General features: G+C 27.4%; 1 protein-coding gene across 1 annotated transcript in view; it reads left to right on the forward strand.

The window, feature by feature from the left end:
• LOC111628800 (kinesin-associated protein 3-like) overlaps positions 1-14293 on the forward strand; it is a 103901-nt gene that overhangs the window by 7560 nt on the left and 82048 nt on the right. Inside the window, exons 2-6 of the mRNA XM_023372645.1 lie at positions 3474-3622; positions 4808-5020; positions 10536-10561; positions 11086-11248; positions 12434-12646. Coding sequence (XP_023228413.1) covers positions 3474-3622; positions 4808-5020; positions 10536-10561; positions 11086-11248; positions 12434-12646 — 764 coding nt within the window. The remainder of the gene's footprint in view (positions 1-3473; positions 3623-4807; positions 5021-10535; positions 10562-11085; positions 11249-12433; positions 12647-14293) is intronic.

A 14293-nucleotide genomic window follows, 5' to 3' on the forward strand; every position in this document is an offset into this window, starting at 1 on the left:
CCCCCCTATAATTACGGTCCCTATAATTACGATTCCTATAAAACTACGAAAAAATATACGTATTTTGGAAATGTTGAGTCGGATTAGTGTAGAATCGATTAATTTTATGGAAGAAAACCTTTCAATCAGCCGTAGTCCGTAAACTTGACACGTGTCGGGCTGTGATTGGAACGACTTGTAAGAAATCGGATTCCTAATAAATTGGAACGTATATATATCTTATAGGGGGGTCGACTGTAATTACAGGCTTATTTTCAGTTGTTCTAATTAACAATTCATTCAAGAAACTGTTAAATAAGATTGTAAAATTATAACAGAACAAGAATCAAAACAAGAAAAAATTATAGAGATTTATTATCATTGTGATTAGAAACATCCCTTTCCTAGTTAAACTTGACTATAAATGAGGTTATTTCTACAAAGTTAGACAATGTTAGAACGGAAAAACATATAGTATTAGTCTCCTCTACTACAAGATTTAAGTGATTTTATTGCTATAGTATATGTTAAAATCTAAAATCAGCCAGAACCTAAATCTTTCTAGGCAAAAATGAACTATATAAAGCTAAAACTAAAGTAATTCTGAAATATAATGTGTTAAGGAGAATGCTTTTTCTAATTAATAAGTGTAGTTTGCAACATTAAGATATTCCTGTAGACTTTCTAAAAGGACTTTATTATGTTAGGAGTGTAACCCTCTATAACATATAGCAGGGGTGATCAATCTTTTGTGTACATAAGATCTACTTTTTATCTTAATTTGTTGTGGTTGACATAGTCTAAGTGAGGAGGGAAAGGTGTGAAATACATACTATGTTTATACACTGTGTTTTAGTATGAAGTGCACTCCTGTGAGCTATGGGTAGATGAGCAAAATATATGTTCAATACTATTTTTTATTTTTTAAATAACTTATTAAGTTTTCGGCTCAAAGAAAATAAATTTCCAGATCCAACTTTTGATATTTGCAGCTACAAGTTCATTTTGTACAGGCGGTACCTAAAAAATTCAATTTTTCAACACTTTTTCAAGATAGATTTTTAGTAATTTAAAATATAATTTAATTTTTTTTATCAATTGCAATGTATAAGTTGTGGTACTATTTGTTCGTAAATATGAAAAAGTATGGCAAATAATTTGATTTTAAGATTTCACTTTCACGATTCTTTTGGGCCAAGAAAATTTATCATGGAAGAATGATATAAGATTTTTAGACTTATTTTTTGTTAACCTATCAATAGCTCATGGGAGTACACCTCATACTGAAACACTCTGTATATCTACCTACATAAAAACAACATAATTATTTAATGGGCCAAAAAACTCACATCCAGGGGAATTAAAACAACATGAGTAATTATTAACAATATTTATTAATTCAAATTAGCTACAGATAAAGACAGATTTAGAATTTATTTTATTACCTTAACATTAATGGGAGGTCTGAGTTTGCATGTCTCTAACCAATGAATCATAATTAGGTGTATATCCTGACAAAGGTAATAATAATGAGTGTTCAGTATGGTAATCAATCAGGACAGAACGTTTTTTAGTCTTCATTAACTTTAAGTATGAAAATGCCGATTCACACGGGTATGTAGATCCAAAAAAAGAATAAATATATTTGCTACATTTGGTAATACTGGAATATTTTTCTCGGTTGACATATTTCCAAAAATCTTCAAATTTTCTGGCTTGTAAGATTAAATCAGTTTTTAAAATTATAATTTCATTTTCTGATGCCTTTTGTTCCATATGAAATATGTCTGAAAAACAAGAACATCTATTAATATTGTTATATAACTGTTCTTTTACATTTTCACTCATCTTAATTCGTCGCATCACAGTGTTTTGAGACAGTTGTAGATCTTCAATTGCAATGATAATTTCACTCTTGTTCTTAAATTCGTTAAAAAGTGAATCTGACATTTCCAAAAAAATTTCCTTTACAAATTCACTGTCAGAAAATAGTTTACATCTTTTTGCTAAGCAATAGCTTACTTTGAATGATGCAGTAGTTACTGCTTGTGACTTCAGCATTGGCTTTTTAAAAACATTTTGTTGATTTGTTAATTGAGTTTTAAGATCCCTAACTTTACATTTACTCAATTCGGAATTTGGTGGATAATCTATTTGATACTTGTTATGTAAAGCTAAAAAATGTCTCTCCAGATTATCGTTTTTAGCAATGGCTATTGAGATAAGGCATATTAAGCAACAACATTTATCATTCACCATTGTAAAAAAGTAATCGAGTTCCCATTCTTTGTTGAAATGATAAGTTTTCGATTTCTTTGGTTTACTACCCATGTTCATGGGTATACTAAAATGCAAAAGAAATACGACAATTTAAAGAATAAATATTGAATTAAATATTTTCCTAGAAAGTTAAAAAACTCATGAACTGTGGTAATTAACTCCATTAATTAATGATTACAGTTTAGAGGTCTGTTGCTGAGAACGCTCACTTATCAAGTAAACAGACAGGTAAGAAATTCACAATTTAACTTAAAACATAAAGAAAGGTACTTACATTTTAAACAGAGGGAAAATTGAAACACAATGTTGTCACCATGTATAAATAATATTGATTAATAATAATAACATTGTTAATACCAAAGAAAACAAGCTACTGTATGACAGTACCAAATATTCAAGCTAAATGGCTGTGTTTTTCTATGAATCAAGTCATAACTACATGCATACTGTTGCATTTGCATGTTACGTTCACACATTGCATTCAGTTACAATTGTAACACATTAAGTCAAGACATTGCGAGCGATCGACTTGTTGGCTACCCGACATATAGGGTATTTAACTCCATATAACATTATGTAGGGAATGTCTTAGTGTTGCAATTTTCTCAAATTCTGAAAGTATGAGGATTATTACAATTATTTTTATTTAGAAAGATCAGGTTCTGACAGATTTCAGGTTTTGACTATAATGTTTTGACTTACTGTTATTTATAATTTCTTGAAAAACTGGAAATAATAAATTTGAGCTTTAAAAAATGTCAAAAAGAGGTGCAAAACTGCTCTAGAAAAAGTTAAAATTGGATTCTTTTGTTGTTTACTGTTAGATGTTATCAAAAAAATTGCTCAAAAGCTAAAAAAAGGACAAAACATGATAATTGATTTTAAACTCTAAAACTCACACCTTTAAAATCCAGCAATGAATTTAATAAAATAATAATGTTTTCAACCAGTTTCACTGACCTTCTTCAGTTACTTCTTCAGTATATTGCTAAACAGATTTATCACAGTAGAGGATAACATTCAGTTGGGAGAAGTTTTATGTTAAGCTAATATGAATTGTATAGGGAACTTTATTTTTTATTCTGGAGGAATTTACTGTTATATCAATAATTGTTCTACTGAGATTTGATTGTATATATGTTATTTACTATTCCTTAATGTTAGATATTTAATGATTTTATAATTTTGTATTAATGGAATTTTATTTTCTTTAGAATAAGGGTTAAAAGTTTAAATGAATCATCTGATATTTCTGCACTTGCTCAAGAAATTATAGAAAAGTTTCCAATTATTCCACCTATTAAGGTCAGGGAAGTTGAACAGTTATTGTATTATCTACAGAAAAGAAAAGAAATTTCAAAAGGTATTTGTTTTATTCTACCATTTAATAAATAAAAAACGAATATATCATAGCATAGTAATTTCTTATTTACGGTTAATTTTTGATCATTTAATAATTTTCCTTAAGCATGTAAAAAAATTACAACAGAATTAGAAATATAGGCTCTTATTGATTGAATTTATAATGAGTGTTTTTTTTAATATTTTTTAAAATTTATTTTGCCCTATAGTTACTAAGATGGTCTATTTCCATGTCTATTGAGGCTTCAGTGAAAGAGGCTCCACAATATATTTGGGATAGACATTCTTTGGTGTGTTTTTGACCATCTGGATTTAATCCCAGATCTCCCGGAGTGATAGGCTGATGTCTTAATCACCCTGACCATTGGCTGGCATGATATTTAGTTTATGAACTTACTCTGTAATTTTTGATTTGATTTTGAGACAGTAGAAATAATAAAAAATTAGATATGATAAGGTTGTCAATAACACACAATATTTTGTATGCAATTCTTATAGAAATATAATTTTATGAATATTCTAATGAAATAATAATCCCTTATGCCAGAATGTACCAGTACCTAATACAGACTTTATTATAGAATATAAATACTTTATTAAATTTAGACTAGAAAGGAAAATCACAAAGGCTATAATAAACAATTGAAGTGCTTGCTTTTTAATTTATCTGGATTTTTGAGATTCAAACTTTTGAATCTCAAAAATCCAGATTAATTGTAACTCAAAAAACTGTATATGGTTTTAATGATGATAAATTTGTTTTAATGGTTAGCTAATAAATTTTTACATATTTATTTTGTAGTTGTTATTAATTGTTTCTGAATAATTAAAAAATTTTCAGTCTACAGTTTTGCTTACTAAATGTTAAAATTTTAATTTCATATTTTGAAAGATAGATTTATTTTATTTATTGACTTATTCTGAAACCATGTCTTCTTTTTAATTATGTTTTACTTCACAACTGGGTGTATAGGTAGACACTGGGCTCCTTTAACATCACTCTTTATTCAGGAATATCTTACTTACACACTGATATGCATTTTGATGCATAAGATATTCCTGAATAAAGAGTGCTATTAAAGATGCCCATTGTCTACCTATACACCCAGTTGTGAAGTAAACAATAAAGAAGATTTATTTTAATTTGATACAATTTTATCACATTAAATTGTATTATTTATTACAGATTCCAAAAAGTCTGATCAAGATGGAAAAAATCATTCAAGGAAAGATAAGGAAGGATTAGAGAGCACTGAAGTGAATGAAGTAGCAAGTATAAACCAACTGGATAACTACATTGATCTTCTGTATGAAGAAACGGCAGAAAAAATACGAGGTTCTGCATTAGTGTTACAACTTTCAAGAAATCCTGATAATTTAGGTGTTTTATCAACAAATGGTAATTAATCATTACGTATAAATTTAATGATTTTTTTGTTATTTATTAATATTAATTTCAATTATTTGAGATTTAACAAACTTTATAAAATAAACTCATAGAAATTATATTTTCCTTATTAACATCTGCTATTTTATATAAAATAAACAATTCTATAAAAGATGTAGTTAATTACATTATTTTAAAAACATTCTGATGATATACATATTTAGGATTAACATATGCAGCAAACTCTTCCATCATTAGGAAACTTTTCTTTCATATTTTACTAAGAATTTCTAGAATATTTGAAAAAAATATGTTTATATGAAAAAATCTGAATAATTTAATGAGTACTTCATTGAATTTGAATTTGAATATTGAATTTCATTTCAAAAATAATCTTAGAATAAGTTTATTTTTTCTTGCCATTTAAACAATTGCATTTATGTACTGAAATGTTTACTTTGTAATATTTACTTGACTTTTATGCTTTATGAATTTCAAATTTATTGCTTGTGTAAATTGCTAAGAAGCATTTGTAATCAAGTTAAATGATCTATCATATCTTAAAATTTTCAGTTATAAAAAGTTTCATAATAAATTGTAAATATGTTTTAATGAAATTAATTCAAATATTCTGAAAGATGATTATTTTTTGGTAAATTTTAAAGTAAAAGAAATTTATATACTAAATTGTATTTATTAACATATAAGCCGTTGATTTTGAAAGTGGGGCAAGTCCTTTTTGTGATAGTTATCATGATGATAGTGTCCATTTGAAGTAGTTAAAGCTAATTCTTATTACAAATTAATATAAAATTTATGTGTTTAATCAATTCACAATAAATATCTTTTAATATCAGTATAAATTTGTTACTAGTAATTTATATTGTCAATGATATTCACAGTGAGTTGATTTTAAAAGTGAGGAAAATCTACTCTAAAGAAAAATATGAAAATATGATGGATTTATTACCTTATGTACCACCCATTTATCATGAATACTTTAAAAATCTGCACCATCTAAACTAAGAAAAATAATTATATGCATGCAACTTATTACTAAATATTTTTTATTATTTTCTCCACTTTTTCCTATAAAATTAAATTTATTTTTTGTTTCATTGTAACTTTTTGAAAAAAGTATGAAATGTTGAATAAGAATAAATAAGTAAATAAATAAAATATTCTATTTTTTTGTTGTTATAACTATATTCCATTCATAGAAGAGCAATGTTTTCAACAAATCATTGCTTTTGAAAGTGAGGCAAATCCATTGGCGCATACCAAAATCATGATTTTTTTCATCTAACATTAANCTTTAAAATTTTAAAAATATTTTTTATTTTCTACTTTCTAATTTTATATATATAACCCTGAATTATCAAAATTTTTCTAGGTTTAGCATTTAATTAGGCCTCAAATTCCCACTGTCATCTATCCACCTGTCCTTCCTTAACTTCAAGAATAGTGTTAGATAGATGAAAGTCGAGACCAGATATGGAAAGCCTATGGGCATGAGGTCACAAGACTTCATTTAACATATATTATTCTCTGTGAGATTACATTAAGTTTTGACAAAATGTTTGCAAACTCTACATTTTTTTTTCTTTTTATTGTCATTGGGAATACATACCATATTTACTTGCATATAAGATGACCTCGCATATAAGACGAGGTGTGACTTTAAAGATCGAAATAAAGAAAATTAGATTTATTAATACAATTTTAATTTTATTTTGTTTAATCACAAGTAAAATATCAAATAAACATAAAAGTACACATTATCCTGCAAAAATTACTGGCATTTTAAACTTTAAGGAAAAATCTTGTAAAATCGACGACATAATTTGTTCATGTAAAGCCGGATAATTGGAATCCTTTTTTGCCAATTCTTAACAGTTGAATCCACTCTCCATTGATTACACTTATGAGTTTCTTTGAATTGTGATTTCCGAATAATCGTTTGTTTTCACATGGGAATGGATTAAAACTTATATCATGTTCCTGTGTGATTTTGGGATTTCAATCTGTAATTCAATTCAAAAGCTTTGCTTTTCCTATTGCTATTCATCTTTACTCCTGACAATATACAAGAACGATTCAAACGACCTAGATAAAATACTTATGTTTTTAAATACAAGAGGGTGAGCATCTGGTAAAAATGCAAATACATGGTTTACAAAAATTATTTGCAAACTTGCAAAGAATCTTTGCTCATGCGTATAGGATGACCTAGGAGTTTGAAGCTGTGATAAATGAATAAAAACCTTGTCTTATGTGTGAGTAAATGCGGTATGTATGCAAAGTTTCAACTAGATTGGAAATTGAGAAGTCAGTAAAAATTGAGTTACAAGATTTTATTTAGACAGACACTAAAAAGCATATAATAAAAGCAAAAAAAGTGTACTGTTAGCTTTTGTATTTTAATTATATGATAGGAAAATTTGAAAAAAGACATTATTTTTCTTAATNAACGTTGAAAATAGTTTGTTTGACTAAACGTAAAAATTCTCTAATTAGTCTGGAAATGGGGGACCTAATTCTTGCATTCTGTGAAAACGGGTAAGATTGGCTATTGTGAGAGTAGCCGGGGGTACTCTAATCCGAGGAGGATTGTTTGTACCACTTAATCGGCACAGATTATCCAAAATCTGTCTCCTTAGTTTCGGATCGCGAGATCCGATCTTAAAAAGTTCTCATAGGAGGGCTTTTAATAATGATCCAAATCGCGAGATTCGGATCTACGTCAGGATCTACGTATCGAGAAATTGACACCAGTTTGTCAATTTCTCGATACGCGGACAAACACGCGTATACGATCTGATTCGGTCACACAAACAAGAGACATCCCAATTAAAAACGGAATAATAAATTTAATAAAACAAGGAAATAAATCATACAAAAATCTTAATGAACGAGAGATAGAATTACCACAAATAACATACAAATCGAGAGATAGCTATACTTATCTTCTACCCAATTCGTGATCGAGAGAGAGAGCTCACAAAATCGTTATAAAACATACAACCTGTTTCAGTTGTCGTTCGTCCTCTTCTCTGTAGGTAAGGGACACTCTGGAGATAAAGTTCATTTATTTCTTTGTATGGGAGATCAATATGTGCACAAAACCAAAGTAAAATTTCTAAGTTCGGACTCCAGACTTATTCTAAGTGTCTCGACTGAGGGCGTTAGTCATCAGGAGGAAAACTGTGTGGAGTTTGGACGCTTTGGATCGGTCGAAGAACTCCGTCGCTGAACTCCTCGAATTCGGACTAATTTCCCTTATATCTCCTGAATTTCGACCAATCATCGGCCAGTAACTCTTTCATGAGAACGGATGAAAGGGGAATGAATGAGGGGTAATCATTTCCCATCTGAGTGGGATTTTTAACCAGATAAGGGAAAGTCAGAGGATGTTCTCTTCTGTGAAAGGAAGTAACATCTGTTATCTGGGTTTTTCCCAACCTAAAACAGTATTTTCCTCACCAAAAATGAAGTAATATTTGGTGACAATATTTAACATGATTAATAAAATATTAATTTAGACCCAGGGCCTTTCGGGTCTCACACTATAATGTAATTATCTTAATCTTCACTATCGTTACTTTTTGCCCAGCGAAGCGGGTCCTTGCAGCTAGATTCTAGATTACTCAGAAAAACAGTCTTTTATATATATAAAAAAAACTATATTACATACAAATAAAAACCCAGCGAAGCAGGTCCTTGCATCTNAAATATGAAAAAGTATGGCAAATAATTTGATTTTAAGATTTCACTTTCACGATTCTTTTGGGCCAAGAAAATTTATCATGGAAGAATGATATAAGATTTTTAGACTTATTTTTTGTTAACCTATCAATAGCTCATGGGAGTACACCTCATACTGAAACACTCTGTATATCTACCTACATAAAAACAACATAATTATTTAATGGGCCAAAAAACTCACATCCAGGGGAATTAAAACAACATGAGTAATTATTAACAATATTTATTAATTCAAATTAGCTACAGATAAAGACAGATTTAGAATTTATTTTATTACCTTAACATTAATGGGAGGTCTGAGTTTGCATGTCTCTAACCAATGAATCATAATTAGGTGTATATCCTGACAAAGGTAATAATAATGAGTGTTCAGTATGGTAATCAATCAGGACAGAACGTTTTTTAGTCTTCATTAACTTTAAGTATGAAAATGCCGATTCACACGGGTATGTAGATCCAAAAAAAGAATAAATATATTTGCTACATTTGGTAATACTGGAATATTTTTCTCGGTTGACATATTTCCAAAAATCTTCAAATTTTCTGGCTTGTAAGATTAAATCAGTTTTTAAAATTATAATTTCATTTTCTGATGCCTTTTGTTCCATATGAAATATGTCTGAAAAACAAGAACATCTATTAATATTGTTATATAACTGTTCTTTTACATTTTCACTCATCTTAATTCGTCGCATCACAGTGTTTTGAGACAGTTGTAGATCTTCAATTGCAATGATAATTTCACTCTTGTTCTTAAATTCGTTAAAAAGTGAATCTGACATTTCCAAAAAAATTTCCTTTACAAATTCACTGTCAGAAAATAGTTTACATCTTTTTGCTAAGCAATAGCTTACTTTGAATGATGCAGTAGTTACTGCTTGTGACTTCAGCATTGGCTTTTTAAAAACATTTTGTTGATTTGTTAATTGAGTTTTAAGATCCCTAACTTTACATTTACTCAATTCGGAATTTGGTGGATAATCTGTTTGATACTTGTTATGTAAAGCTAAAAAATGTCTCTCCAGATTATCGTTTTTAGCAATGGCTATTGAGATAAGGCATATTAAGCAACAACATTTATCATTCACCATTGTAAAAAAGTAATCGAGTTCCCATTCTTTGTTGAAATGATAAGTTTTCGATTTCTTTGGTTTACTACCCATGTTCATGGGTATACTAAAATGCAAAAGAAATACGACAATTTAAAGAATAAATATTGAATTAAATATTTTCCTAGAAAGTTAAAAAACTCATGAACTGTGGTAATTAACTCCATTAATTAATGATTACAGTTTAGAGGTCTGTTGCTGAGAACGCTCACTTATCAAGTAAACAGACAGGTAAGAAATTCACAATTTAACTTAAAACATAAAGAAAGGTACTTACATTTTAAACAGAGGGAAAATTGAAACACAATGTTGTCACCATGTATAAATAATATTGATTAATAATAATAACATTGTTAATACCAAAGAAAACAAGCTACTGTATGACAGTACCAAATATTCAAGCTAAATGGCTGTGTTTTTCTATGAATCAAGTCATAACTGCATGCATACTGTTGCATTTGCATGTTACGTTCACACGTTGCATTCAGTTACAATTGTAACACATTAAGTCAAGACATTGCGAGCGATCGACTTGTTGGCTACCCGACATATAGGGTATTTAACTCCATATAACATTATGTAGGGAATGTCTTAGTGTTGCAATTTTCTCAAATTCTGAAAGTATGAGGATTATTACAATTATTTTTATTTAGAAAGATCAGGTTCTGACAGATTTCAGGTTTTGACTATAATGTTTTGACTTACTGTTATTTATAATTTCTTGAAAAACTGGAAATAATAAATTTGAGCTTTAAAAAATGTCAAAAAGAGGTGCAAAACTGCTCTAGAAAAAGTTAAAATTGGATTCTTTTGTTGTTTACTGTTAGATGTTATCAAAAAAATTGCTCAAAAGCTAAAAAAAGGACAAAACATGATAATTGATTTTAAACTCTAAAACTCACACCTTTAAAATCCAGCAATGAATTTAATAAAATAATAATGTTTTCAACCAGTTTCACTGACCTTCTTCAGTTACTTCTTCAGTATATTGCTAAACAGATTTATCACAGTAGAGGATAACATTCAGTTGGGAGAAGTTTTATGTTAAGCTAATATGAATTGTATAGGGAACTTTATTTTTTATTCTGGAGGAATTTACTGTTATATCAATAATTGTTCTACTGAGATTTGATTGTATATATGTTATTTACTATTCCTTAATGTTAGATATTTAATGATTTTATAATTTTGTATTAATGGAATTTTATTTTCTTTAGAATAAGGGTTAAAAGTTTAAATGAATCATCTGATATTTCTGCACTTGCTCAAGAAATTATAGAAAAGTTTCCAATTATTCCACCTATTAAGGTCAGGGAAGTTGAACAGTTATTGTATTATCTACAGAAAAGAAAAGAAATTTCAAAAGGTATTTGTTTTATTCTACCATTTAATAAATAAAAAACGAATATATCATAGCATAGTAATTTCTTATTTACGGTTAATTTTTGATCATTTAATAATTTTCCTTAAGCATGTAAAAAAATTACAACAGAATTAGAAATATAGGCTCTTATTGATTGAATTTATAATGAGTGTTTTTTTTAATATTTTTTAAAATTTATTTTGCCCTATAGTTACTAAGATGGTCTATTTCCATGTCTATTGAGGCTTCAGTGAAAGAGGCTCCACAATATATTTGGGATAGACATTCTTTGGTGTGTTTTTGACCATCTGGATTTAATCCCAGATCTCCCGGAGTGATAGGCTGATGTCTTAATCACCCTGACCATTGGCTGGCATGATATTTAGTTTATGAACTTACTCTGTAATTTTTGATTTGATTTTGAGACAGTAGAAATAATAAAAAATTAGATATGATAAGGTTGTCAATAACACACAATATTTTGTATGCAATTCTTATAGAAATATAATTTTATGAATATTCTAATGAAATAATAATCCCTTATGCCAGAATGTACCAGTACCTAATACAGACTTTATTATAGAATATAAATACTTTATTAAATTTAGACTAGAAAGGAAAATCACAAAGGCTATAATAAACAATTGAAGTGCTTGCTTTTTAATTTATCTGGATTTTTGAGATTCAAACTTTTGAATCTCAAAAATCCAGATTAATTGTAACTCAAAAAACTGTATATGGTTTTAATGATGATAAATTTGTTTTAATGGTTAGCTAATAAATTTTTACATATTTATTTTGTAGTTGTTATTAATTGTTTCTGAATAATTAAAAAATTTTCAGTCTACAGTTTTGCTTACTAAATGTTAAAATTTTAATTTCATATTTTGAAAGATAGATTTATTTTATTTATTGACTTATTCTGAAACCATGTCTTCTTTTTAATTATGTTTTACTTCACAACTGGGTGTATAGGTAGACACTGGGCTCCTTTAACATCACTCTTTATTCAGGAATATCTTACTTACACACTGATATGCATTTTGATGCATAAGATATTCCTGAATAAAGAGTGCTATTAAAGATGCCCATTGTCTACCTATACACCCAGTTGTGAAGTAAACAATAAAGAAGATTTATTTTAATTTGATACAATTTTATCACATTAAATTGTATTATTTATTACAGATTCCAAAAAGTCTGATCAAGATGGAAAAAATCATTCAAGGAAAGATAAGGAAGGATTAGAGAGCACTGAAGTGAATGAAGTAGCAAGTATAAACCAACTGGATAACTACATTGATCTTCTGTATGAAGAAACGGCAGAAAAAATACGAGGTTCTGCATTAGTGTTACAACTTTCAAGAAATCCTGATAATTTAGGTGTTTTATCAACAAATGGTAATTAATCATTACGTATAAATTTAATGATTTTTTTGTTATTTATTAATATTAATTTCAATTATTTGAGATTTAACAAACTTTATAAAATAAACTCATAGAAATTATATTTTCCTTATTAACATCTGCTATTTTATATAAAATAAACAATTCTATAAAAGATGTAGTTAATTACATTATTTTAAAAACATTCTGATGATATACATATTTAGGATTAACATATGCAGCAAACTCTTCCATCATTAGGAAACTTTTCTTTCATATTTTACTAAGAATTTCTAGAATATTTGAAAAAAATATGTTTATATGAAAAAATCTGAATAATTTAATGAGTACTTCATTGAATTTGAATTTGAATATTGAATTTCATTTCAAAAATAATCTTAGAATAAGTTTATTTTTTCTTGCCATTTAAACAATTGCATTTATGTACTGAAATGTTTACTTTGTAATGTTTACTTGACTTTTATGCTTTATGAATTTCAAATTTATTGCTTGTGTAAATTGCTAAGAAGCATTTGTAATCAAGTTAAATGATCTATCATATCTTAAAATTTTCAGTTATAAAAAGTTTCATAATAAATTGTAAATATGTTTTAATGAAATTAATTCAAATATTCTGAAAGATGATTATTTTTTGGTAAATTTTAAAGTAAAAGAAATTTATATACTAAATTGTATTTATTAACATATAAGCCGTTGATTTTGAAAGTGGGGCAAGTCCTTTTTGTGATAGTTATCATGATGATAGTGTCCATTTGAAGTAGTTAAAGCTAATTCTTATTACAAATTAATATAAAATTTATGTGTTTAATCAATTCACAATAAATATCTTTTAATATCAGTATAAATTTGTTACTAGTAATTTATATTGTCAATGATATTCACAGTGAGTTGATTTTAAAAGTGAGGAAAATCTACTCTAAAGAAAAATATGAAAATATGATGGATTTATTACCTTATGTACCACCCATTTATCATGAATACTTTAAAAATCTGCACCATCTAAACTAAGAAAAATAATTATATGCATGCAACTTATTACTAAATATTTTTTATTATTTTCTCCACTTTTTCCTATAAAATTAAATTTATTTTTTGTTTCATTGTAACTTTTTGAAAAAAGTATGAAATGTTGAATAAGAATAAATAAGTAAATAAATAAAATATTCTATTTTTTTGTTGTTATAACTATATTCCATTCATAGAAGAGCAATGTTTTCAACAAATCATTGCTTTTGAAAGTGAGGCAAATCCATTGGCGCATACCAAAATCATGATTTTTTTCATCTAACATTAATAACCATTATTGCATATTAAATTTACACAAAGGAATATAAAATAAGTCTATTACTGTTTACAAATATTTTTAAACTCATTCAAATGCAAACCATTAAATATCTAGCAATAACATAAAATGGACTTGCCCCAAAATCAACGGCTCATATAGAATTTTGACTTAATATATGTTACCTTGCATTATACATTACTTTGAATGAGTTAAACTAATTGATAATTAAAAACTTTAGTACTTTTACCAATATTACTTTCTTTATAAATATTAGAAAATTACTGTATATTTACTTTACAATCGTATTATTATTGGCCACACACAAATATAATATTATTAATAAAAAAATTAATTTA

Source organism: Centruroides sculpturatus, unplaced genomic scaffold, assembly GCF_000671375.1.
Source record: "Centruroides sculpturatus isolate CEXI.00-Female unplaced genomic scaffold, Cexi_2.0 scaffold590, whole genome shotgun sequence".
Taxonomy (NCBI): Eukaryota; Metazoa; Arthropoda; class Arachnida; order Scorpiones; family Buthidae; genus Centruroides; species Centruroides sculpturatus.